Genomic DNA, 26,411 nt, shown 5'->3' on the forward strand with positions numbered 1-26,411 from the left:
ACCACTCCCGCGAGGAGGATTGCGGGTGGAACACAATGGAGGACGCACCCAACCACACACACTTAGTACATCGCCACGTCCGGTACTACTAACGCTACTAGGAGATATATTTTCCGCCTATCCCTACCGTTCGCGTTCGATCTGCCCCGAAAGAGAGAGCCGTAACCGCCAATTCAAACCTTCATCTACTAACAGCTGTCAGACGGTCAGGGTGAGCAGACCGCGTCGTACCGCGCACCAAGCGACGAACCTCGGCGAGCGCTAGAGAACACTACGTCTTGAGCGCTTAGTGCTAAGAGGTGACTCCACGCGCGGCTCACTGTGCCGGCGACCAGTAGGGCGAGTCGAGCACCGCGAACGAGTCCGGCAGCAGCACGGCGTACTCCACCCCAACGTCTTCCTCCTCCTCCTCCTCCTCCTGCTGCTGGTCGTCGGCGGGCATGGGTGTGGGTCGGCGGCACCGCCGGCCCGCACTGTCCGGCGGCGAGCCCGACCCGGTCGCTGCCGGTGACGTCATCTCGGCCGTGCCGCGCGCCCGATACCGCCGCTGGTAGTTGGCGCTGCGGCCGCGCGACCTCAGCCTGCGGATGCGCCGCTGCTGCATCGGCTGGTCCGGCTGGCTGGCGGCGGCGGCGGCAGCCGGGGGTTGCAGTGCGGCCTGCTGCCCGCCCTCCTCCGAGTCATTTTCGCCCTCGTCGTCGCCCTCGTCGCCCAGCCCGAAGGTCGTGCGACGCCGAACGTCCTCGTCCTCGTCCTCCTCTTCGTCTTCCTCCTCTTCGTCCTCCTCGTCCTCCTCCTCCTCTGCCTCCTCCTGCGCGGTCTGCTTTCCCCGCACCCGGCAGACACGAGCGGGTATGGTACGGGCCCTCCGCTCACCCCCGGTACCACCGGCTGGTGGTGGTGACAGATCCTGGTCCTGCGCAAACGAGTTACAACAAAAAGAGGAGGTCGTCCGGTGAATCGAGATCGACTCTTCCCACCCACCGCAACACCGCGCAGCAATGAGAGGGGGCGCAACAATGAGGCGCGTGAGTGTGTGTGTTTTTTTGGTTTTGTTTTGGTGTTGTTATTGTAAGTGATGCGTCGGAAGGATTTTCCGTTGCGTGAATCGGTGCCAGAGTGTTTAGGTGTGTGTGTGTGTGTACAAGGAGAGTGTGCGTCATAGCAATTCCGAAATTCCAATTCGCATACAGTGTGCCAGGTGAATGAAATCGTAGGAGCAGGAGAGAGAGAGAGAGCCAATTTGAAAATTGTACAATGGAGATGAAATGAGCGATAAAAGGACAAACAAAAATGCGTAAAGTTATCACACACACACGCGCACAAAATAAAACAAAGAAAAGAAAAGAGAAAGAGAGAAAGAGAGAGAGAGAAAGAGAAAAGAGAAAGAGAAAACGTGTCCACAGGTAAGACAAATGTGACAGGAGGTGAAATAATGGAAGGAGTATCAACGTGATACGTGGCATGATCAGGAATGACGAAAGCACACGCTTGGGCAGGCAAAATCTGAGCGCACATCGAAAGGTAGGTTAGAACATCGATAAGTAAAATAACGTATTTTTTTTAAATAATTTTTAAGTTACTCAAAATACATTAGTTATTAACCAATGTTGTCGGCATTATACATGCAGGACCTAATCAGAGCAGCATACCTTTGAATATGCCTCTATAAAACATACATGTTTAGAGCATAGAAGAATACACCCTGCTCCACAAAGACAAATAAGAAGAAGAAGATAATGCATTTTCCAACAAGAATTACCAGGAAAGAAACAAAATGTTTAGTTTTATGGGAGCCTCACGATAGAGCCTCACATTTTCCTAGGCAATCCCAATTACACCAGACTCAAACTTGCCAATGGCAGTTTCATTAGTGACGATTAGCTGATTCAACCGGAAAGCTGTCAAACAAAACCACTCTACACGAACGGAAACAAAAATTGGTATTATACAAACTTGTTAGAGACTTCTCTAATTTCATTGAAAAATGGGTTTCGTTAACACGATACATTGGCATTGTTTGTCAATAATTATTTTTACGTAAGGCGTAATTGGGTCAATCTGAATGTAATAACATGCAATTCATGTGATTTAAAAATATAAAATAAGTAGTAAAACCGTACAGCAAAACGCTTTCCGTAGATTTGATCTGACGGAAAGCTATTAGACAAACTCGGTTTTCGTTTGATAATGCAAAAGTCCTTCGTTCAGTTAGAATTGGCAAACGAGAGACATATCGATATGTCTCACACGAATCATAATATAAAATCAGCATTTTTGACACATTTTTGCCCTAACACTCTAGTCACATAGTGGGTCCTATTATTTAGCAGGCTAGAATAGAACAGACAGTGCCTAATCGCGGGTTTAAAACGCCAAAGTGAAACTTTACGAAAACCGATCACTACACTACAATGACAAATTGACAATAAAAACTCTCTATTATTGATATCGAGGTATGCAATCTTAAATTCATTAGTCACATATTTCACTAAGTCAATTTAAAAGACCGATGACGAATGTGATGTGCAGAACAGAACAGAATATTCGTTTACACTCGGCGTTGTTTTCTATTCCAAAGCATTTCAGCCTTTTCAAAACGCACAGTCCTGTAAGGCCCGAGCGAGTTCGATGAGCGATCAGAGCACTGCCCAGCAGCGGGGCAAACGGGAGGGCAGGTTACACGGTAGCACAGCGATTGATAACGATGGATGCGATTGTGTGAGTAGATTGAGCAGATTGAGCACGGTGATTACGGTTCGGGGCGACCTGTTTCATGCGATCGTAGTGTGAGTGCGCGCTGGTGCTGTGAACGAAAGGGTGAAGCACTCGGCGATGGTTTGATGGAATGGCGAACGGTGTTGGCTCTCCCCCCCAGCCCTTGCTGTGTGCTTCCTCCAACCATTTCACCATTTCCGATTGCCCATTTGACCCAAGCGAAATGATCTATTTGGACTACCGATTGTCTCAAACAGAGCAGTAGGTAGTGGTGATTAGTGGTGAGCAAACGAAAACAGTCCGAATCGTGTACTGTGAGAGCGATAGCGAATACAATAGTATGGGCGCACTACTGAGCGAGAGCGAAATGAAGATAAAGCAGTAATGATTAAAATTTTGATAAACGCATGAAAACCAAACACGCACACACGAAACAATACATCCGAGCGAGCCAATTTTTGACTGTTAGCAGTGTCCACTACTACACGCTCGAGCGTTATGAGCGAGGTTAGAAAAATGGGTTGGTTTGTGTTTGCACTGGAAGGTAGAGCGACGCGCGTAGAAGTGTGAGAACAATGTGAAGAACGGTTGGTGAGCGAGCCGTCTTCGGTCAGTACAGCAGCCATTGCCGGTGATCGCGGTACGCCGCAACGGTGATCGGACGCTGCTGAATCTCCCGAGCTGCTGTTGGAAAGGAAGTGTGTCCTGCTTGACGTTGCACGCGTCTGCATTGGAGAGTGTTAAGAATATAGTGTCTCAAGGCTTGCCAGCAAAACATTGAACGGCCGTCGTCCAAAAGTGTCTTATAATGGGAAATCCACACAGAAGATACAGTGTCAACGTTAAAATCCCAAGAAGGAAACAAAAACAAAAGATACCCCTACGTCGTGGGTTGATTGTCACACACAGGATTTCTGGGAAAAAAAAACAAAATTAAGGCGTACTACAAAACGCAAAAACACAAAATATAACATATCAAATCAAATATCAAAATCACATATCAAAACATACAAAAAAATAGAAAAACGTTCCGAGCATGCTGCGTACACTGGAGAATGGTGCACAAAATTTCTACCAGTCTGTTCGACGACGAACTATCACTACTATTACTACTACTACTACTGATAGAAAATGTTTACTCCTTAGCGACAAGGGGACAAGAGTTGCCAGTAAGGACTAGAAAAAACGTTGTAGTGGAGAGGTGAAAAGAGAGAGAGAGAGAGAGAGAGAGAGAGAGAGAGAGAGAGAGAGAAAGAGAGTTCAAGACAGGCGAAGGAACTATAATAAGCAGTTGTGTTGTGAGGAGGAATGCTGCCAGTTCATGCTGCAGTTAGTAGCTACGCCTACGCTGAAAGATCCGCTCCGCTGGACTCGGTTGGTATAAAAAAGGGCGTACTACACGTTACACAGTGCATATTACTACTACTGCTTTAGGTTAGATTACTAGGTACGAATAGAGAGGGAGAGTGAGAAAGAGAGACAGCCAAAGGTATAAAAAATAGGGAAGAGGATCGCGTACATAGATGCAGAGTACAGAGAGTGGCAGCATAGTAGAAAGGAATCTTGCTTCGGGTGACGCCGACACATTGAGGGGGAAAGAAAAAAGGGGGACAGGGATCGGCGGTGTTGGTTGTATATAAATACCCATAGACGATCGGCTGTACCGTTAGTGGCTGGCTGTGCGCTGAGACGGTCGACCAAGGTGGACGGTGGGGCGCCCGCTGGGGACAACAGTGGTGCCAGCGGCGGCCCGGTGCCCTCGCCGGTGACGCTGATCGGGCCGGCATCCGGCCGGCGATGGATTGGAGGGTGGATTGGATGATGGTGATGGTTGCTTGCTACGGGTAGTACGGTGCTAGGATTACCTGCTGGTGAGGGAGACCCGGCGGCTGCGGCGACGCCGACCCCGGTGCGCCACGGCGGCCACAGTGGCTATTCCTCGGTCAGCTCCCAGATCATGAGCGACGCGTCGGTGCCGCCGACCGTCACCAGGCTATGGTTGCCGTACAGGAACTTGACGGCTGCGAGCGTGCCCGAGTACACCTTCGCCTCGGTGAACTCGGCCCGCGGCGTAATGCACGGGTAGCGGAACAGGCGCAGGTAGCCGTCGGCGTCGCCGGCCGCCACCAGATCCTGGGCCGCGGTCCGGGCCGTCGTCGTGATAATCGTGTTGGACGGTGCCGGATAGTAGCGGTTGTTCCACAGGCCCGCCACCAGGAAGCCGACCGTGCAGTTGCTGGTCATCCACTTGACGTCCTTCATCGCGATCGGGCTCTTCTCGGGCGACAGCGACTTGACGTCCCAGAACAGCAGATCGAAGTCGACCGTCACCGACTGCAGGAAGTTGCCCTCGCTGCTCCAGTCGAGGTGCGTTAGCGGCTGGGAGCCGCGGATCTTGTTGATCTTCTTGTACGAGAAGCCGTCGCGCGACACCCGGAACAGGTAGATGCTGCCGTTCTGCGAGCCGATCGCTATCATGTCACCGACTGCGGGAGAAGAAGAAGAAGAAGAAAAAGACGTTGAAGCCGAAAGGAGAACCTTCCGGAAGGCTTTGAAGCAGATGCCGCCACGACTTACCCTGGTTAAACTCGACCGCATTGAGCGGCGAGCCGCAGACGCGAATCGTCAGCATCGTGGCACCGTTCTCGGCGTTGATCACAATCAGGTGGCCCTCGGAGCTGCCCGCCGCCAGTGCCGCCCCGTACGGGTGGAACGCAAGCGCGATGATCTCGTACCCGACCGAGGTCGTCCAGATCAGCTTCTGGCGGCGCCAGAGCGCCACGTACTTATCGTGGCCGCCGGTCGCAAACACCTCGTCGTCCGGGTGGGCGGCCAGCGCCCACAGATGCTTGCCGTGGCCGAAGATGACCTGGTTGAAGCGACGCTGCAGCGAACCCTCGAGGATGTTGTTGCGCGTCGTGCCGACGTAGATGTTGCCATCGTTCCGGCCCGGTCGCTGCGGATAGATCGAGCGTACGCCGCCGGCCGACTCGGGAAGCTGCAAAACCGGAAGCAGAGGTTGGACGATACATGTTGGAAGTGGCAACGAGGAGCAGCCCTTACCTTAATGTCGGTGATGCGTTTGTAGTTCTGCAGCGAGTCCCAGGCCGCTATCTTGCGGTCCTTCTCGCCGCCCGATATCAGCGTACCCTCGGACAGCATCACCAGACAGCTGATCGCCTTGTTGTGCGCCTCGAACTCCATGCGCACGAAGTACGCACCGTCCGCGTCGACGCTGTAAATCGTGATGAAGCCGTCACTGTCCGCCGTGATGACGTCACCGTCCGGCTCGAACTGGACGCACGTGACGAACGTTCGCGAAGGCTGCAGGCATCGAGAACGAAAGAGAGCGTTTGAAAGGTTGCAGATGGGTTTGCCGAAATGACACTGCGGTGCATGCGTACCGGTTTGATGATGTCGGTCTTCTCGAAGAAACCATCTTTCCGTCTGTGCCAAAACGCGAGATGGCCCCGGCCATGTGTGATTAGCAGATTATCGTCGAGCGGGTGGAACGTGGCGCCCCAGATGCCTTCTTGCAGGGTCTGGAACGGGTGAGGGAAGCGTTCGTTTATATTTTGAAGTGGAATTACGATGCCTTGGGTGTGTATGTAATGTTGCGTGCCTGTTACACCCCTAAAGCGCTGAAATTTCTATAGCGTTATAATTGAGGTTAAGTCCTTATCAATTATTAATCTTATGATGCCATAATCCAGGAATGTAGACTATCCAGGAATCAAATGAGATCAATTTGCAATGCCTGATGTATCGTTAGAGCAAATAAATATGATTATATTGATTAGAAACGGCAAATGGAAAAATAACCTTTTTGCAATAGACTGTGACTATGCTCTATATGAATTTCTAAGAACTAATTGATCGTATAGCACACTATGAATGTCAACAAATGCCCAAAAACGAGGACGCACTTATATGAATTGCTACCACTGTACGTTACTATACGGCCTCAAAACGCCATTGCATCACTTTGAATTGTACGCCTAAGCATACTGGCAAACACCTCCAGGCCAAACTTTGCCCAGGATAGGCACACACCCAGGCAGCAGGACCCCCTTTCCGTTTCTCCCATTAGGTAAGCGTTGGGTGTTTATTAGCCATGCCAAAAGTTTCGAAACGAGTTTCCGCCGCCGGTGGCAAACCGCGCACGCCATGTTGCAGTTCAACCACACCACTATGCTTGCCCACAGTGTTTTGTGAGGGGACCCAACAAATCAACAAACCTCTTCCGCTTCCCCCCCGCCCCCCTGCTTTTGTGCCGCGTTACCCATCCCATGGGCGAGCGAAGGTGTTAAAGTGTTGGGCACAAAAGTTTTCAATTATGCCTTTCCCAAGCGACAGATAGAGAGCGGGAGGGCGCTGGAGGTGAAACGGGCAAAAGGGGGGAGGGGGGGTGGAAAAGTTTCGCAACCCCTCCGAAAACGGCGTAAAATTGCAGGTGGAGAATTGAGGTCGCGATCCGCTTCCGGCCACAAGCCACTTACCGCCACCTTGCCGAGCAGATGGCCCCATTGCCATTGCCAGACGGACAGGATGCTTTCGCGGCCGGCGTCCACCGCGAGGATGTAGCTGCCACCGTTCAGCTGCGAAAAGGCGACCGCAATCACGCCCGAGTCCAGCTCGCCCATGCCGAACACGTACAGCGTCTGCAGCGACTCGGTGCTCCAGATGCGCACGTGCGCCTGGGACTTCCGGTCCCGGCCGGCCCGCTGGCCCGACCCGACCAGCTCCCGGGACGGATGTACCTCCATGCTGGGGAGAGAAGGAGAGAGAGAGAGAGTAGCAGCAGCACGATGAGTGTTTGAGTGCGGTAGCGAACAACGGCCGCGACGCTTACCACATGATGTCCTCTGTGTGACCGGTATAATGGCGCTGGGCGTCCTCCTCACGGTCGTACAGCACGGCGACGGCGGCGACGTAGTAGAGCAGCTCGCCCGACGGCAGCACCCAGAGGTTGCGCTTGGAATCAATTCCACGGTAGCCGTGGCTGTGGGCGAAACAGGAGCGGAAACGGACACGTGAGTTAGTTGGGTCCTTCGAACCGGATCGATGCGATGGTTTGTTTGTTGTTCTTAAAGAGCCTGCGGTCGGGGCTGTCCATGAGTTACGTAACGCAAGCAGTTCGCGTTCAAAAGAGCCAGTTCATCGCACTTCTAGATACGCATGCGAGAGATGAACCTCAACTTCAAGGATTTAATGCGCCGAGTAGTTGCTTGCTCAGAATTAATCGAATCATTGATGAGTTGAACAGGTCTTTAGATGAGTTATTTCACTCTCCGCGATAAGCGACGTTTGGGTTTATCTTCACCCGCACTGACAAAACGTTAATTTAACTTTCAATAACAAGTATCTCATGAGTCAGCAAACAAAATTTGAGATCTCTACTCGGTAGAAGGCCAAGAATAGTGAAGCAACTTCGTTAAGTGAGCGATCAAAGTATGGCACCCCGTAGCGTCTAAAACAGACATCGTGCGGCAGCTTGACGTAAGCCTGTTCCGGCATTTACAACATCTTGGCACGTATAGAGAACAATCAGAGACAAGAAGCTCCAAAGGAAAATCAAGCCCGAGGTAAAAGTGGCTACATCGTTGCGTTCGCTTAGCCCGGAGTTCGATGTAAACCGGCCAAACAGTAAAACAGTACCTGGGAGACATGTACAAACATATGAAGAAGCAGAGATCGCGTCCACTGGCTTCACAGCGGCAAGCAATGCGATCATTTTAGATGAATTTCGATGGTCTTTCGATATGAGTAACCTACTCCGCGAACCTGCATCTCCAACATCTCCCTTTGCTGTATCCCGTTGAGAATTTCTGAACCAACATGGGAATGCTCTACTCCAACAATTTTGTCGCGAAAACTGAGGAGGAATTGTTAACAATCGAAGGTAGAGTTACTTGCCTATGCGAACGGCTTCTTCCGCCAAGGCAAAAATTCCAAATAAGTGACGAAAGACCTTGCGTCGTAGATTTATTTTTGCAAATCAGCTTGATTGATTACATTTCAAAGATAGTTCATGGATTGAAATTAGATATCTCAGTTAGTTTTTGGTTCTACAGTAGGCCGAAAATAGTCCATGCGAACGCTAGTAATTCAATCACAGTGAATTGAATCATTCTGTGGGATGAAATAACCCTATTCGAGAGTGAAAAATTGATGAATAGCTCTTCATGTTGACTAGTAACTCATTTCATAAATAACTCTTTCAAGCTGCCTAGGCACTTTATCGCTCGTCCATTTCATCCACGCGTACCAAAATGCGTTTAGAGAACGCAGCTTACTTCTTATCCAACGGAAACAACTGAATGAACTGAACGGAACATGAGGGGGGGCTCAGTAACCCGTTGAGACGAATACTTACACCCAGAACAGGGACAGCTTCTTGTCCGGCGGCGCATTGTCGATCGGCGGATGGTGCAGCGGCGGATAGAAGGTGCGGCGCAGGCCGCGGATCGTGATGCGCGTCGGTTCCTCCTTCATCGCGTCCAGCAGCGGATAGTCGGACGAGGCGCGCACCAGCTCGTTCTCCGGCGCGTACAGGACGCGCGGCCGGCTCTTGCTGCGAGCGCGCTGCCGGGCAGTTGTCTTGGACAGATCGTCCGGCACGGAGCCGCCGAGGCGCGAGCGGGACCGGCGGCCCGGCGACGGCGGTATGACGCCCGGCCCGAGCGCCCCGACCGGCAGCGACGGCGTGTTGCTCAGGTAGAACGTTTCCACCTCGGCGAACTCGTTGCGCAGCTGGGAGAAGCTGCGCACCTCCTGCCCGTTGCTGGTATACATCTTTTTGGCTCCGATCATCTTCAACACCTGGCCGAGATCCTCCAGCACCTCCTCGAACGGTTGCGATGTGCGCAGGTTCAGCAGCACGCGACACTAAACACGGCGGGGTTAGGATGCGATTCCGTTACACGCGAAAGTGTTCCGACGAAAAAGGAAGGAAGGCCTTCGGGCTTACCTGCACGCTGTGATCGTGGCTGTTGATTATTCTAATCACGCGCCCGGCGCTCGGCTTCAGGCTGCCGGACGGCATGTTGTCCACCTCGGTGACGGACGGTTTGCGTCCGAGTCGGGCCGGGCCGGCACCGCTGCCCCATCCCTGGTTGCCGGGCGAGGCGTACCACACGCCGTTCTTTTTGCCGTAGCTGGCCGGCTGGCGGAGGGGAAGCGGAGTTGCGAAAACAACGGGAGAGAAAAGAAAAACGAAAAGCGAAAACGTATTTCGAATCAGTGCTCTGTGGTGGATTATTAGCAGTCCCCGAACCAGCCCCATACCCTGGTGGGGAACACATTACGCGTTTTTAACGACGCGTTTGTTTATTGCGGGCCCCACGCTTCTTCAGTTTCACCCGGCTCCCTACACCGCGCAGGGCAGGACCGTGAGTCCTTGGGAATGCTGACCGGCACCGTGACGTGAGCTATCGACATGCAATCGAGTTTTGAGCGCGTTTCTTCGCGAACGACCAGTAGGTCAGGCTTAAATACAGTAATTTTGCACCATTCCGAGGTCCCAGGCACGTTTCCCCAGAATTTGCTGCCCAGACGCAGCGACCGAAATGCGCCCAACTTTATAGCCCTCATTCGGTTTACCGTCCGGCACACGAATGGAACTGTGTGGAGTCAGTTTTTCCCACCCTCCTGCCGAGACATTGTCCGAGAGTCTCCAAACAACACCGTGTTCTGCCCCAACAGCAGGAACGTAGTATTTAAGCCAATCGTCTATGAGTGTCATTACGCTGTAAAAGTATATAGATGACTGTGTGTTGGTATGTCTTGGGATATCTTTTTTCTCTCCCTACTTTCTACAGAATTTTCGGGCTGTTGTGTGCTCCAACACAACAAGTCCCCAACGGGTAAGAAATGTCCCAGTCGCCAAGACGCAGCAAAAGTTGTCAACCCACCGGTTGTGTCCCTATTGTGGTGTAGTCCACATTCCGGCCGTAAAGCCGTACGGCGAGCATAATTTATGCAAACCTCCTCCCCAACGGACCACAAACTCTGGTGTTTTTTTTTTTGTATGTCACTAGGCCATCGCTCACAGGCTCCAGGTTTTCCCACCCACCCCGGAAGTGCTTGCCAGTACCGTGCCGGGTTCCGCTGGAAACATTCCACTGGAGAATAGCGAAACACACACACGTGAGGACGTTTGCGGGAAATTGGACATTGTTGGACACGTGCACGGTGCAGCTGGAATTGTACCTGGCGCACGGGACGGACGCAACCTACTTTGGGTTTCGTTGTGCGAGGTAGGTGTGGGTGTGGCCGAGTGTTTGGTGACATCCTTTGGCGACCAGTCACAAATCCACACCGGACTGGTCGTTATATCAGACTGCGGGACACACAAACACACAGACACACATGGTGGTCGTCGTTTTTGGAGCACGAAAACACTGAAGAATTTTCCGTAAACGGGGCTCAGTTCTTCACCGTAGCACTAGAGACGCTTCAAAATCGTGGAAAGTTCGGATAGATCTTCAGATATAGTTTCGAAAACAATAGATCAATACAACAGACTGATTCCAAGATTTTGTCCTCGCCCTAGAGTTGGTTACAGTATCAGAGCAAAGTGTCCCAGGATTCTTAGTATTCCAGTTCCAGACATTATAACACAACCAAAAGTTTGAGTACATTTCGAGGATTTCGAGTTCCTAGGATATGTATGATCTATTCATTACGCAGACAAAGAATGTTCTACAAATCTGTGCCGATTCTTTGTCGGAAATACCACAGATGTCGTACTATCATTGTTAGATGCTACATCAAGATACTACGGCCACTATCCTTGGGATCGTTGTGGAATTCCAGGTAGTCTGTGCACGTAGAGCAGTTCTGGACAGGTGCTCTGTAGCAAAGCCATGCTAAATCTGCTGTATTCTGCTCTAGAAAATGTCCTGGAACTCTGATTGGACCATCAACCAAGAATGTTTTCTAGTAGTTTCTTCAAAACAATAGCTCAGAAGATGTACCAACGATGTACTTGAAACTCAAGATTCGGCACTATCAACTATTTCAGACGATACATCCCAGTAGCCTGGACAGGACTAGTGTTCAAAGTTCTTTTATAATAGTTAGTTGTATTCTACACCGGAGCACTGTAAACTATCTTTGAAGGTATGCTGGACCCCCTAGACTTTCAACATCTCCGTGCAAACTGAGACCAACTTCATCAGGATCCTCCAATTCCTCCGGGAAAACTACTCTAAAATCCATAAACTCACTGAAACTCCCCCAAAAACGCACACACACACAATGCTCGAACCTGACTGTAGATGCCTCCGATGCCGCCACCGCCATAGTGGTGCGGATGATACATCGGTGCGGTCAGTATGACGAACGCAGACTCCTCCTCGCTGTCGAACATTCGCGGCAAACGGCGTTGGGTCTAGGTTTCGCACGGTGTTACTTCACGCCTGCCTGGCGAGCTGGTGCATTGCCCAACCTGGCCCGGTGGTGGAGTGTGAGGCGTGTCGTTTTTGTGTGTTTTGTTCTGTTCCGAAGACGACACCACACCAGCTTGCTTCCAAGGTTGAACGAGAATCGGTTGATCGGTGTTGAGTTCGGTTGTGTCCCAAGATCGTGTCCCCAGCACAACCAGCAGTAGGGGATGCGGTTGCGCGAGAGCGGAGAGATTTGCAAAATCACACACACATACATACACACACACAGCAATGCAAACACCTGAACACGCAATCACGGACGGCACACGCTCGGTTCGGTAGAGAGGTCCGCACTGGTCAGCACCGGAGCACGTTCTGCCCTCGACTGAGCCGACCCGTGGTGTGCTGCCAGGCGGCTGTCCTAGCGTGCCGATCACACACACTCACACACACACACACAAGAAGGGAGAGAGGGAGTTGAAGGGCAGGGACGGTGGGGTGGGGCGGGGGGTATGCTAGATGAATTGTAAAATTGCTAATTTTTCCTGCCCAACAGCACATTCCGCAAACTTTATTGCGGTGGCTGGGCTGGGCGGACGAGGGGACGGAAGCAAAGTGAAAGAAAGTCACTTCGGGTCGGGTTCGGGTTTCGGGTCGTCACACTACGGTGTACCAAACGCGAACGAAGGACAGGAGGGAGGAAGCTTTCGCAAAGTCGACAATGTTCGTTCTTTGTTTCAAACCACGGCACAAACACACACGCGCACACACACACAGTCGGTCCCTTTTGTCTTCCATTCTGGAGAACTTGCCGCTCGTCCCCTCCTGAAACCCCCCTTCAATACCCATTTGCTGCGGGACTCACATCGATTGTTGTGTGTTTCTGTGTGAGTTGTTGGTCGTTATTCTTTCTTACCACGACACACACACATGCACACACACACACACATGTGATACATATGTGGATGTGCGTGTCGCTGCTTGATGAGCCGATGCCACCGTATGTGTGTTGTTTGTTTTTTTTATTGTTTTTAACGGGCGCGAAGGGACAACATAATGAGGTCCAAGCATAACACCTCACAATAACCTCCATTTGCTTTCCTCTTTTCACAGCAAGGACATTAGTGCCGGCACTTATACAGGCTAAAGTGGCTCCCTCCTCCCCTGCTCTTCTCCATACCGTGGCCATGTTTTATCACTTTGTTTTGGCGAGGGGTAGAGGGAGCTTTAAACCCTTCCGAAGGTGACGGAATTTGCCTTTGAAGAAAGCACACCATCGTCCCTGTCCACCACACAAACACACATGTGAAGATTCGGAGCCGTACCGAAGCGATAGTGGATCTAAGAAGTGAAAAAAATAGGACGCCCCTTCTTCGCAACCCCCAAAAAAAACAACCCTTCCACCTCCTCCCCCCTCTCGATGGGAGATCGTCCCCATATTGAAAGGTGGCGCGCGAAGGAATGAATTAATTTAAATTGCTTCACGCTCCCGCTCGCTCTTTCTCTCTCTCTCTCTCTCTCTCTCTCTCTCTCTCTCTCTCTCTGTCTCTCTCGCTCTCTCTCTCTCTCTCGCTCACACTGTAAAGTACTCAGTGTATTTTTTTGTTATTTCTCTATTTTTTTGCCGCCGCCACACACAGGCAGGCCGCAGCGTGTTGTTGTTATGACGAGAATCCGGCACGAAGGACCAAAAACGACCAGCCATGCTGCTTCAAACTTCAAAAAGCGGCAAATCCATTTGAAGTAAAAAAAAAAACCACAGGAGAAAGCCACTACAAACAGGAAGGAACAGTTTCGTTTTTCATTTCCCCTCCCCCCCTCCCCTTTCCCCGCCACTCCTCTCTTTGCGCGCTCTGCATTTCCCGACGCTCCGATGCGTCCCCGACTTGGTTCGTTTGCTTTTTGGGGTGGTGCTAAAGTGAACAAACAAAAGGAAAACGTTTTCTCTTACCACCAACCTCACCCACCCCAGCCCCCTCCATCAATGGAAAGGCAGTTTTAAAAATTGTTTGGGTTTTTCCCACGCCACCACCATTCCCTTCCCAGCACTTTCCCTTGTTTCGCCTGTCCAAAGCGTTTTAGATGTCGCGTTTTTGGGTGCTGCTGGGGGGCAGGGGGGGGGGAGGAGAGGAGGTCTTTAATGGAAATTGAATGAGGATGAACTAAAGCAACAGCGGCAACGGACAAAACGGTGAAGTGGTGAGTGTGGGTTCTGATGAGGGGGGAGGGGGAGGGGGGAATGCAAGATAAGGTGAGAGTGAAGTAATAACCGCTCTCCCTTTCCTAGGCCCCACAATCTGCACTGCACAATCACCACCATCCTTTACGCGAGATCGGTGTCCGCGCCTCGATAAGGATCAAGCATGGAATTTTTTGCTTTTTTGTTCGCCTTCCTCCAAGTGCCCACCGTCTACCGTCTACTAAAAGACGACCTTCGGGAGGGGGATGAGAGGGACAATTTCTTTTACCGAAAAGCGAACAGAAGAAACCCTCGGGTCCAACTAATTAATGCCGTTGTAAGTATTACAATATAACTCGGAAACAAGCGGCGATAAGCGAGTTCCGGTCCTGCGTGCCGGTAAAATGAGTGATAAGGCGTGGGAGAGGGGGCGCACTATCGACCTTCGCCTGCCCGACAGCCCGACCGAGTATGAGTGAGCGTTTTTTTATCCTCTTTTTTTGGGCGGGGAGGGATGATGGCAGCACGCGTTGAGTGTCGAGAGCTCGAGAGAAAGGCGCCCGAATCTGGATCGATTTGGCGACCAATGTGTTCCGTTGGGTGCTTGAGGTGTGCTCCGTGTGCCCACACTCAGCCCACAAATTGTAGCCGTATCGATTGGTTGCGGTCGCAAAACTCATACAGCAAGTGCGGCTTCCCGAAACCCGTTTCGAGGCTGGCGCGCGGCTCAATCAATAAAATGCTAATGCGCCCGCCGCTCCCGAAACCAAAACCTGGGGGCCCACCCCCTCACGTGGAGGTTTAAGGCGAGTGGGGAGAGGGGAGGGGGGTTTCGTGCTGCACCTGCAAAATAATAATAAAAAACAAAAACAAAAAATGCGAGCTGTGCGCTCATTATCTAATAGCACACGCTTCTCCCGAAACGGGGCAGGACGATTATGACTTGCACACGCACGCACGCGTCTTCCGGTGCTGTGGGGGAAGGGTGGGGGAGTGCAGCCGAAGGTGAGGTTGCCAATCGCGCGAACCTGGTGCGAACGAACCGACCCCGGAAGCGATCGGAATCAGTAACGCGTCAAGCCCGGGCAGCGGCGGCGGCAGCAAACATTCCCATAAATTGTGCGCTCGTTTGCATTTGCTTTGCAGGCTTTTGGGACAGGCTGCACCGCTGTGGATGGCACCACATATTTCAACATCCACAGACCCTCTCTCCCACCGGTGCCCGCCCCAGGCACACACCCCGCTCGTCGCTGTCGGTTATGCTTCGAGGTCACGGATAAGATCTTCGGTGGCCGCTTGCGCGCAGGAAGAAAACTGCAGTGAAAGTGCACACAGAGAGAGAGAGAGTGAGAGAGAGAGCCCGTCATTACGCGATGCCGGTCACGGTCCTCCCTCAAATTCCCCCTCTTCCCTCCCCAATCGCGTGATTGAAATGCGATATCATGGGCCCTTTGCGTCTTTGGCAACTGCCCCTTTTTTGCTTTGCCAAACCCACCGGCCCCGACCGGCCATAAAACGACCTTCAAATGATTAAGTGGCAACGGGGCCCGTTATTGGCATGCACACATGGTCCGGCGGTGGTGGTGGCGGCATCGATTTGCCCCACCGTCCGGTTTTCGATGGTATAATGTATTTAAATTTTGCGGCACCTTTGGGGCCCTGCTGCCTGGCCGTACAGCTTTGCGACCAGATTCCCTGTGCACACACACACACACACAGGCGCGCGGCACGACTGGCTGGCTGGCCTTGGGGACTCGGTTTTGGGGTCTGAAATTTTGAGCAATTTTGAGACCTCATTTTACTGCGAGAGGAGAGAGCGCGTTTTGGTTTTTTGGAGGCCACCAGAGGGGTGGATATTATTATTATTTTTTTTTTGGGGCCATTTTCCGCTACCGTCACGCAGTGACGCAGCGGCACAAGGACGCCAGAAAAACACACAGGGGCAAGAGATAATAGAACAGGTCCCACCATCATAGGTGCCATGATTAATGAAGTGCTGCAGATGTGGATTTTTGCTTCCCCCGGGGAATGGAATGGAAAAGCCCTGTAGTGTGGGCCATCTCGCTCTCGCCGGGCTGCTGATTGATGCTGATGGATGGCGCGATTGGGACGGGAAATTAAAAGTGCGCGATTAAAATCAAACCGGTTTTTTTAATAGGAGCGTGCACCAGTGGAAGCAGCCCATACAAACGCTGGGATAGAATTATGTAGTTAGAAAATATTAATCATTTTCTATTGAAGAAGGATATTAAATTCTATGTTGGCTTGGACATTATTCAAATTTAACATATCTAGTTACATTTCGATAGTTTAACACTTTTCTAACAGTTTTTTTTTTTTTTTAGTTAGTACAGTAAATTGACAGAAATGTAAAGCAATTCGTTTTAATCCGTTTAAAAAATCCTACAGGGTTTTCCACGATTTTTGGTCAGTTTCCATTATTTTTTGTTCGTATCCCATAGGTTTTTGGTTCGTTCCCATAATTTATTAGTATTTTCCAATTGGATATCAATATAATTGGACCAACAAATTCTGGGAAACGGCCAAAAAACTCAATAGATGGGAACCAACCAATAAATCATGGGAAATCCTATAACAGAGTGAATTTACATTGTTATTTACATATTGTTAGTTACCTTCCGAAAACCAACTAACACCTTTCTTTAAAATTAGTTTCAAACAAAATCATAAGCAAAATTAAAACACACAAAAAAACATTGTAAAAAAACATGTAAAAAAGAGCAAAGTTGTTAGAAATAAAGTAGTAATCTCAGTATTTCACGGTATATGACAGGTTGTCCTTTACTTACGTTTAAATCTATTCTTTTAATATTTACATATACAAAAAATGTTCAGAATAACATGAAGTCCCAGCTGTAATTTATAACTGCTGTGACCCAAACAGAGGTTTCACAATCATTGTTCTTCTTCTTCTATTAGGTGTAACGTTCTAAACCGACACAGCCTTTCGAGACTTAAGCAGCAGGATTGAGGATTAAGGATTGACTCCTTGCAACGGGAGGACGGTCCATTTTAGACTTGAACCCATGACTTTAAATTAATTTCTTCACCATGAGTTTCAACACGTCTCAAGCTGGATTGAGTTTGACAGTTCTTGGTGGTGTGTTGAACATCATATGTAAAAACTGAAATTTTATTATGCTGCAAATACACCATTTGACAGCTGTTGAAACACATCTTGGAAGTGTGACTTGGAAAACCCTATATTACTATTCGAATAAATAACACGGCCTGTACTTCTAACAAATTATAATTACTAAATATGAACCTCCTAATACACGGTTTCACCAAGTCACTTTCCAAGTTGTTTGCCAAGTGTTGAAAATCATGCTGAAGAAATTGAAGATTATTATGATGGAAATGACACGTCAGATTGATGTGGAATAGCATGTTGCACGTGGTGAAAACAATGTTTACATTCGAAACTGTCTTGGAAAACCCGGTAAAATTCAGTGGAACCCCACAAACGAGCTTAATCAGTTCCACTGCCTTACTCGTTATTTGGAAGACTCTTTTCCATTTATTTGTATTTGTTTGTATGAAAAGTAACACAACTGTTTCCAGGATTATAAAAATGATACTATAAATGTATATAAGTCCTGCTAGACTTTTTTATCCAAAATAAACCAGCTCCATCACAATTGAACAGTTGTTTGATGTAAATATTCTTCAGCGCGATTTTTTTAATATTTTTGATTGCATCTTCTTCTTCTTCTATGGGACAGCAACCGTTAAAGAGAAGAATAAGGCCAATTGGCTCAAAGTCACGTGTAGTCATACAAAACACATCCGTATCATAAACACAAACAATATTGCTTGTGATGTGCGATTTTACTCGTTAAAAGAGGTATTTGTTGAGCATTCAAAATTGCTCGTTATGCGCAAAATTCATAATAGAGTATCTCTTAAATAATGAGCTATGAAGCTTCGGTGAGCTCTGAGCATAAAGTTTGCATTGAGCTCCACTAGCATAAACCAAGCAATATTTTGAACTGAGAAACACAGTTTTTTTATGTACTGTATATATAGTGTTTGCATACCAAAACGATTGCATTACTGTGAATAGTACTGCAATGCAAACACACAAGCGTATAAAAATCCATACAGCACCACGGGTGGCGCTGTTGCAAATAAAATTGTGTGGCCACGTTGTAAGTGAAGAGGTCCTTATTCATACAACTTTTTGTTATTTACAAAATCATAAAAAAACTGTGGAGGATAACAGAAAAAAGAGTGTCGGAGGTCCACGGAGGACTCAACTTGAGTGTTTGTACATAACACTTGACAATCCACATTGCCATGAGTGAGCCAATAACTCAACAGTAAAGTCGTATACGACTGGAGCGGTAAGTCCTTTTAAAGACTATAAAAAAGAGCTCCCTCTTCAGGCATCGAGTTTTTGTGTGAGCGTCAATACAAAGCGGTAACTCCCAAAAGAGGTCCCTCCGGCGCTATACCTCTTTCAGCCGTGTACGTCAACACAACCATTGAGCTATTGCGTTGGATGTGCTAACTGTGGGGTAAGATAGCAACCTTTGCAACGTGCATTACCAACATCGAGCAACGTCAAACCTTCTAGATGAAGCTAGAGCTCTGTCGCTCTTTATCACAGCTCAGTAAGTGAGCTAAAGGCTCCTAACAAGTGAGCGGCTCGTCGAACGTTTTTTTTGCAAACCCGCAAAGATGACAGTGAGCGACAGTGAGATGAGATGAGGTTTCCTTCGTCATAGTGGAGCTCTTACACTTGGTGCGTCATAGTGGAGCTCTTACCGCTCGATGAGTTTATGTGTACACGTGCAGCACTACTCTTTTCAGCACTCCATTGTTGGAGTGTGTGTGTGTAGAATTGTGTATGTGTGTTTGTACGTAGTACTAAACTCAACGTGAGAGAGAAAGAGAAGGTGTGTGTGTGTGTGTGTGTGTGTGTCCGGCATGCAACGGTGGGAGGGAAACGGGCTGACAACTCACCGCTGCACGGCGCGCTCCCCCCGCAGAGGAAACGCCCGCATCGACAAATGGACACTGGCCGGTACGCGTGTTAGTGTCAGTGACAGTGACAGTTTTGACCGTTAGATAGATCGATCGATTTGAAAGGAAGAGAGAGAAAGAAAGAGAAAGAGAGAGAGAGAGGTAGAGGAAGAAGAAAAAGCTTGAAAAGAGGGATCAAAGAGTTTCTTCAATTAGTTCGTACATAATGAGTGTGCTGTGGTGTGCAGATAACCTCAACCTCAATGTCATCCCACCATTGTTGTTGTTGATGAAGCATTAAACGCTGCGCCATAAACGGAGCGGCTTAGTAAATTATCCTCATTCGACTTAATTTGACAGCTGCCAGGCACTACCGTCGCCGGTAGACGTCAAACTGATTGCACTTGGTAATGATCCATTTAAAAAGAAAAACGGCCACTCGACACTAATACGCGCGGTAATGTTAAAATATATATATATATATGAATTATGACAGTTTAAATTGCCCTCCCAAAATAATGGTCGCGGGGCTGGCCCGTGCCACTTTACCGGCGATCACACACGGCCCCGCAACTAGGCAAGTGTCCTTGCCACTTTCGGCGCCACGCGGGACCTCATTTTCTGCCAGCCCCTTCGTGCCGTGGTCAGCGGAAGTGTCCCGTTTTCCACGCTCGACAGCCCGCTCGATGGGCCGGGTCGATCGATCAACATCAGCGCGCGTGCCAGGAGCCTAGGATGCCCTTGAGCGGCGCAAATCATACAATTGTGGCTAATTTTCGGACCGACCGAGGCCCAATTTTGGCGCATTTTTTGGGGGACAGTGACGGATGAGACTGCTGACCGCTGTCCTGTGTCCTGTCCGTTCCGGCGAGGCACAGTGCGACGAAAAGCAAGTCAAGTGAAACAAACGGAAATGGACCTCAATTGGAGCTCATTTTCCGCCCGAACCGCAAACACCGGGTCCGGGTCCGCACGCAAAACGCATTAAGCATCGGGCACCATCAGTCCCTTTGTCACCGATGGAGGCCACACGCAGGGGTGGAGAAGGACCCCAGGGAGAGGGGCACATTGGGGCCGAAGTTGGCACGCGCGCTCGTGCCAATCACGGAACGGGATGGAAAGCTGCTGGGATTTTCCGACTTTGTTTCACAGTCACTTGTTTGATTGCTTGCGTGCCTGTGTGAGTGCGACAGAGAGAGAGAGAGAGAGCGAGAGAGAGCGAGAGCATCCAAATTGAGGACAGTACGTTAGTTACTCCTCCTGCTCCTCCGCACCCAACACCCCCGCTCGCCATTGCCAGTGTTTACTTCGCGCCGATTGGTCCGCCCGTCCGAGCTCGAGTCGTGCGCGGTCGGGGAAAAACCCGAATGGGCGCTACCCGAGCGGCCCGAACGGAAAATTCCGACACATCGCAAACGAGGCCCCTCAATGTCGGCGGGACAGCGCGGAACAGTGTAGTGGAGCATTGCGGAAGGGGGTGTGTGTTTTCCTTTGTTCGTGAAAACGGTTTCTCGGCTGCTCAGAATTGGGGACAAACACACACACTCAGACACACACTGCGAGGAAAGGTTGAGTTTCTTCTTCCAAGCAGTAGCACTTTTAAGGAATTTTATGTGAGCTGGTAGAAGCTTGAGAAGAGATTTTCGGCCCGAAATACATTCTAAACTGTTCTAAGTGGACGAAAATGTCACAGTGCGACACGGAAATCATCTTCTAAATCATAACTTTCTTGCTCAAGTGCTCAATCCTACTCTTTAAACGATACAAAGTCATTTAAGTCAACCAACTACACTAACAATGGCTTTCTAGACACTACAAGCAATATTGTTGGGTTCGTCGTCTAGTGTTTTGTTTAACCTTTTTTATCTCAATTTCAATAAAAACACAAATCACCCGTACAAAAAGGCCACCTTTACCATGCTAATCCAGAAAAGGGTTTAGAAAAACATACACAGACACACACACACACACACACACACACACACACACACACACACACACACACACACACACTTAGTAAACAAATCAGTACACCTTACCAGCACACGCACGTCAATTTTCATCAATCAAGCTGCACTGCACAAAGAACGCACATGCCCGCACTCCCTTTTAAAAGCAGTGCCAGAGAGCGAGAGAGAGCGAGCGAGCGAGCGATAGACCCCTTTTTCACGACCTCACTTCCGGTGAACTTGCGCGGCTGGTCAAGCGACGAACCCGCGCGCCTGTTTTTTTGCCGTCTTTCGTTGCTGTTGTTGTTGTTATTTTTGCTCCTCAAATGGACACAAATATATATAGATTGGGAACGACACCAAGGCACACACCAGCACCCGGTTCGACACGTCTGCGCAAACTGGCGACCCGGGTCGAAGAAGAAATCACAACCCAGCAGAAATCGAAGAAACGAACGAGGGTTAGAATAATCTCGACCAGCCCAGAGCAGTTCTTGGGGCAGGGAGAGAGCTGCTAGAGAGCACCCCTGCACACGACCCTCGGGCGCTTGACCCTGTTCCCATTGCGGGGAAGAAGAAAAAAAAAAGCAGAACCAATTTGCACCCCATTTCAGCGTTTGAGTGCTTCTGTGGCCTCCTTTTGTGTGTGTTTTTTACCCATTTTTTCACTTGACCTATCTGGCTAAGAGAGCAATGAAGCAAACAGTGTTGTAAAGTGTGTAGAGGAGAAAAAAAATCAAGCGAAACCCCTAATGGATGGGGCCACACAAGCGCGGAACACGTGGTAAATCCGGCTCGAAGGACCACACCCGGCACCGCCTTCGCTCATTCGGGGCATCCGCTAAATCATTTTCCAATCATTGCTAATGGAGTTCGAGCAGCGCAAAACGATGAAGGCTCAAAGACAGCATACACACACACACACACACCCTCTCGGGTGTGCTCCGGAAACAAACGCGGCCGCGTCCAGCAGCGGTCCGGTTTGGGAAAATCGATACGCTCTACGGTTCGTTTTTGTTTTTCTGTTTTTTTTTTTTTGGGGTCGCATAATTAGCTCCGAGGGTTCGGTCGCACCCTCGGTACAGTGTGCGGCCGAACGGTGGCCCACTTTTGACCCCGAGGGCGACTTTTACTTTCCCACCGCGATTGGGCGATGGTCAGCAAACGTTCGCTCTCTCGCGCTCTCTGTTACAAGCAGCTCAGCTCAGGTAGTTGGCGCGTCACACACGCCGGGCCGAAGTGGGTTTCTAGATTGGGGCACACACACACACATACTGACACACAGCTACACAAACTGACCGCCTTCGGGCGGGGTGTGTTTCTTGGGCGCGAACCCCTTGAAAGGAAACGGGCGTCCTGGTCCTGTGACCTATTTGCATTCCCATTACGTGCTGTTACACTCTTTGCTTTTCTTGCGTTGAGATGGGGGAGGGGAGGGAGGAGGCGGGGCACAATGTGCTGTAAAACAAGGACTCGTCCACTACCTTCCTCCTGTTCCCCCTCCTCCTCCCTTTTGGTCTAGTAGTGTTAACCTAGAAACCGAGTTGTGGCGCCCCGCGTGGACACAATCTGACCCTGATTGGCTCGTGTTCCCCGTGTTCCCGTGTGACAGTGTGTGTGTGTGTGTGCGACTGTTTGTTCCCTTTTCGTACTCGGTGACCCTCCCTCCTCCCCCCCCTCTTTCCTCCCCTCTCCCCCCCCCCCCCTTCCCCAAAAACACTCACCTTGAACACCTTGAACGACGACACGACGTAGCTGGAGCCGTCCTCGAGCTCGTCGAGCGAGTACTTCCGGTCGCCGTCCATCGAGAAGATGTAGCGGGCGCCCCGGGGCAGATCCATCCGGGCGGAGATCTTGTCCAGCAGCGCCTCGAGCGTGCAGATGTCCCGCCCGGGCTTGAACCGGAACTCGACGCCCGGGAAGAAGGGATCGCCATTCCGGTAGAACAGCACCCGCCGCGCCTTCCAGAACGACAGGTTTGAGTAGCGTGACTGCGGATTGCCCCCGATCGTGCCCGGTACGCCCGGGTTGCTCGGCAGTAGCCCGGACGGTCCCGGGGCGCTGTCCAGGTCCAGGACGTCGTTCCGCGACTGGCTGCGCTTGACCGGCGCTGGTGCCGGCGCTGCTCCGGCCGCGCCCGGCGTGCTGGCGGCCGTGCCCGGCTGCTGCTGCTGCTGCTGCTGCCCACCGGCTGCTGGCCCGTTGCCCGCTGCTACTGGCGTCCCTGCTGCCCCGTCACCGCCAACGTCCATCGACGTCCCGGCCCCGGGTGGTAGCGCCGTGCCAGTGCCGGCCGCCGGACTCTGGATGCGGCTGCCCCGCTCGACCGGTCCGCCCCGCTGCCTCGGTCCCCACCCACCACCACCACCACCACCACCGATACCGCCACTCACACCACCACTCGCGAGCTTGTCCCGGCTGATGACCGGGTTGACGTGGACGGGGTGCCGGCGGCCCGCTAGTGGGCTGCTGCCGACCACCAGCTCGTCCTCCGCGTCGGTCGGCGAGCTGAGCTGCGCGTTCCCGAACGACTCACTGTCCGCCGGCCGGGCCTTCCAGCCGCCCCCCTTCCGGCCCTTGAGGCCGCCCGCGAGCGGACGGGTCGGTTGGTTGGGATTGGCCGGGGGAGTCGGGCCCACCGCCCCGTTTGTGGTTGATTGCGTTGCGGTTGCTGGCGCTGGGGCGCCCGCCGGACTGCGCTGGCCGTCGCTACCGGCCGCCGCGTTGTTGTTCGTGTCGGCCTTGGTCGGCCGCTTGAGCGGCAGGGGCGAGACGGACTCCTTGCTCCGTACCAGCACCGCACCACCCTTCCCTACCACTGGCTTCGGCTGTCCGGGTGTCTCGCCGGGCTCGGTGCTGTGATTGTTGTTCACCAGATTGCTCTGCTGCTGCTGCTGCTGGTGCTGCTGCTGCTGCGACTGTTGCGACTGCGACTGCTGTGTCGACGGCACTGTCACGCTCGAGCCAGCCGAACCGTGCGGCTCGCCGGGCGCCGTCGTCGGGCTCGGGTCGGCCGTCGGCTCCCCATTGGTCGTCGGGTTCGGGGGCGTTCTCGTGCCGCTGTCGGGCTCGGGCTGTTCGCCCCGTACAGCGTCTGCGTCACCGGCGGACATGGCGAGAAAGCGGTGCCGCGGGGCGGTACTGCTGCTGCTGCTGGCGGTGTTGGTGCTGGCGATTGCCGCTCCTCGAGCTACTCGGTCCGGCGAGAAGATCGATCGGTCCCGGTGGCGTGGCTGCCTGTCCGGCGCTGGACCGACGCTGTAGCGCGCGCACGCAAGCGACGAACCCGGGGGCAGGCCTAGCGGCGACCGGGGTCGGTAGAAGTGGGGCGACACGTACGTTGGGGGGCGGCCGGCGTGCGCTCTGCTCGCATGATACGGCCCGCGGCCAACGTACCGATCGGTCGGCCGGCGATCCGACGACTGGCCGTCCTCCTCCTCCTCCTCCTCCCGTTCCTCTTCCTGTTCCTCCGGCTGTTGCTCCTGCTCCTCCTCGTCACTGTACGCGCTGAGCAGGGTGTGGACGGCCCGGCTCAAAAAGCGTCCACCCGCGATCCGCCCCTCCCCTCCACTCCACGAGATTACCGCCTCGCCGTCCTCCTCGTCCGCTTGCGGGCCGGTTCGATCCGGTTCGTAGTACGCGGGCCGGCCGCCGACCGTCACACCGGGCAGGGTTCGCACGCGCCGCCGCCGCCGCACCTGGTCCGGCTGCTGCACCCGTCCGAACTCCTCGTCGTCCTCGTCGTCGTAGTACTCGCTGGCAGAGGTCGTCTCCGATGGATCCGAAGCCTGCCCGAAACCGACACACATACACACACACGCACGCACATGCACACAGAAACACAACAGAGACACGAAATTTTGGGTTAACCCACTTTGCTTTCACTTGTGTTTTTTTTTCTTTCGTTGTTTTTTTTTTGCTATGTTTTTGTTTCATCTGCATGTCATACCCCTGGCTGGCTTCTTCTTCTTTTTTTATTTTTTTGCAACCCCCTCCCCTCCCTCCCTCCCCCCCTCCACAACCCCTTACCCCGCGCTGCCAACCAATCGGCCTTCGATCAACATCGCTTTCCGTTTTATTACAAGCCTGGTGCCGTGACCAGGATATCGCACACAATCTCTCCTGCTTCTCTCCCTCTCCCCCTTTTTCCCGCACTTGAGATTGGTAACAGTTTGACGGCTTCGGGTGACACAAATATTTTCTCCCCCTCCTTCCCACCTCCCCACCCCTCCTCCTCCACTCACCGCGTGAGCACCGACCAACAAAAAAAAAAAGGGCAATCGGAAACTCGACGCAGCCGCACTTCGATGGACCACCACCACCCGACACAAACAAGCACAGCTACACAGCGCGACGGCCACCACTTTCGCTCTTTCTAGGACATCTCTGGGCCGATCTGGGCGCTGTCGAAACTCCGCCTTTTCGCCAGCCCATAAATCAAAACCGAGCGCACCTGCCGGGCTTCGCGGTCGACATTCCGGCGTTGCGGGTTCGCTGGTCGGCCCTAATTACGTGCCGTTTCGGTGTGGTGGCCAGCGCAGAAGAGGAAGAAAAAAGCACTCACTCACACAGACACACACACACACACACAAGTGGACGCATGAGAATTTCCATAACCTCACCTTCACCTGCCTGGTTATTTGGACTTTTTTTTCCTGTTTTGCTTTGTTTTGTGCTGCAAACCAAAACTTCTCCCAAATGAAAAAGGATGTCAGTATGTCATCCTTTCTTTTCTTTTCCTTTTTTGTTGCTTTAAAGCGTTACCTTTCCTTTGTGCTAACCCCTTCCCAAGGTGCTGTTTCTTTGCCCTGGTTGCTATCGTTAATCTGTGTGCTTTTTTTTGTTTTGTTTTAAAAGGACCCCACTAAAGAAAGGAAAACACAAGCGACACTTTTACACAGGGGCGTGTAAATTGCTCAGCAAGCACATCGAGGCAACACTGCCAACAGGCTGACCTCTTGCCTCGATTGAAGGTGTTCTTACTTTTTCACATTTTTTTTTTTTTTTTGAGGACAACAAAACCGCCAAAACCTCCCCATGGAGCAGTGGCCGTGTGTGTATGTGGAGGAATTAGCATGTAATTTAAATATTCACTGTTATACACTTGTACGGCAGGATGGTGGTCATACACACACACACAAAAAAAAAATTGCTGCACCCCGCATTTACTGTGTAGCTTAACGGGGG

The 26,411-nt window shown here is 51.4% G+C and overlaps 1 protein-coding gene across 2 annotated transcripts; it reads right to left on the reverse strand.

Moving 5' to 3' along the window:
• Positions 1 to 592: 592 nt before the first annotated feature.
• On the reverse strand, positions 593 to 23,156 carry LOC121595997 (echinoderm microtubule-associated protein-like CG42247). 2 transcript variants are annotated; one of them, XM_041920539.1, is made up of 10 exons: positions 22,949 to 23,156; positions 9,689 to 9,883; positions 9,095 to 9,606; positions 7,571 to 7,720; positions 7,218 to 7,485; positions 6,123 to 6,260; positions 5,782 to 6,042; positions 5,296 to 5,716; positions 4,584 to 5,204; positions 593 to 916 (listed from the first exon to the last, which is right to left on the reverse strand). In XM_041920539.1, the coding sequence occupies exons 1-9, from the start codon at positions 23,063 to 23,065 to the stop codon at positions 4,651 to 4,653; spliced, it is 2,616 nt and encodes an 871-aa protein (XP_041776473.1). In that variant the 5' UTR covers positions 23,066 to 23,156; the 3' UTR covers positions 593 to 916; positions 4,584 to 4,650. The 2 variants fall into 2 exon arrangements, with proteins under 2 accessions (XP_041776473.1, XP_041776482.1); XM_041920548.1 differs by lacking the exon at positions 22,949 to 23,156 and adding an exon at positions 21,315 to 21,375 and having other exon boundaries at positions 4,383 to 5,204.
• Positions 23,157 to 26,411: the final 3,255 nt, after the last annotated feature.

The sequence above is a fragment of the Anopheles merus genome, chromosome X, assembly GCF_017562075.2.
Source record: "Anopheles merus strain MAF chromosome X, AmerM5.1, whole genome shotgun sequence".
Classification (NCBI taxonomy): domain Eukaryota; kingdom Metazoa; phylum Arthropoda; class Insecta; order Diptera; family Culicidae; genus Anopheles; species Anopheles merus.

Excerpts from the sequence above, each read along its gene's own strand:
- LOC121595997 (XM_041920539.1), bottom strand. The coding sequence starts at position 23,065 with ATGGATCTGCCCCGGGGCGCCCGCTACATCTTCTCGATGGACGGCGAC. Across the intron at positions 7,486-7,570 it reads CACACAGAGGACATCATGTG|CATGGAGGTACATCCGTCCC; the intron begins GTAAGCGTCGCG and ends TTCTCTCCCCAG. Across the intron at positions 6,043-6,122 it reads AGACCGACATCATCAAACCG|CCTTCGCGAACGTTCGTCAC; the intron begins GTACGCATGCAC and ends CGATGCCTGCAG.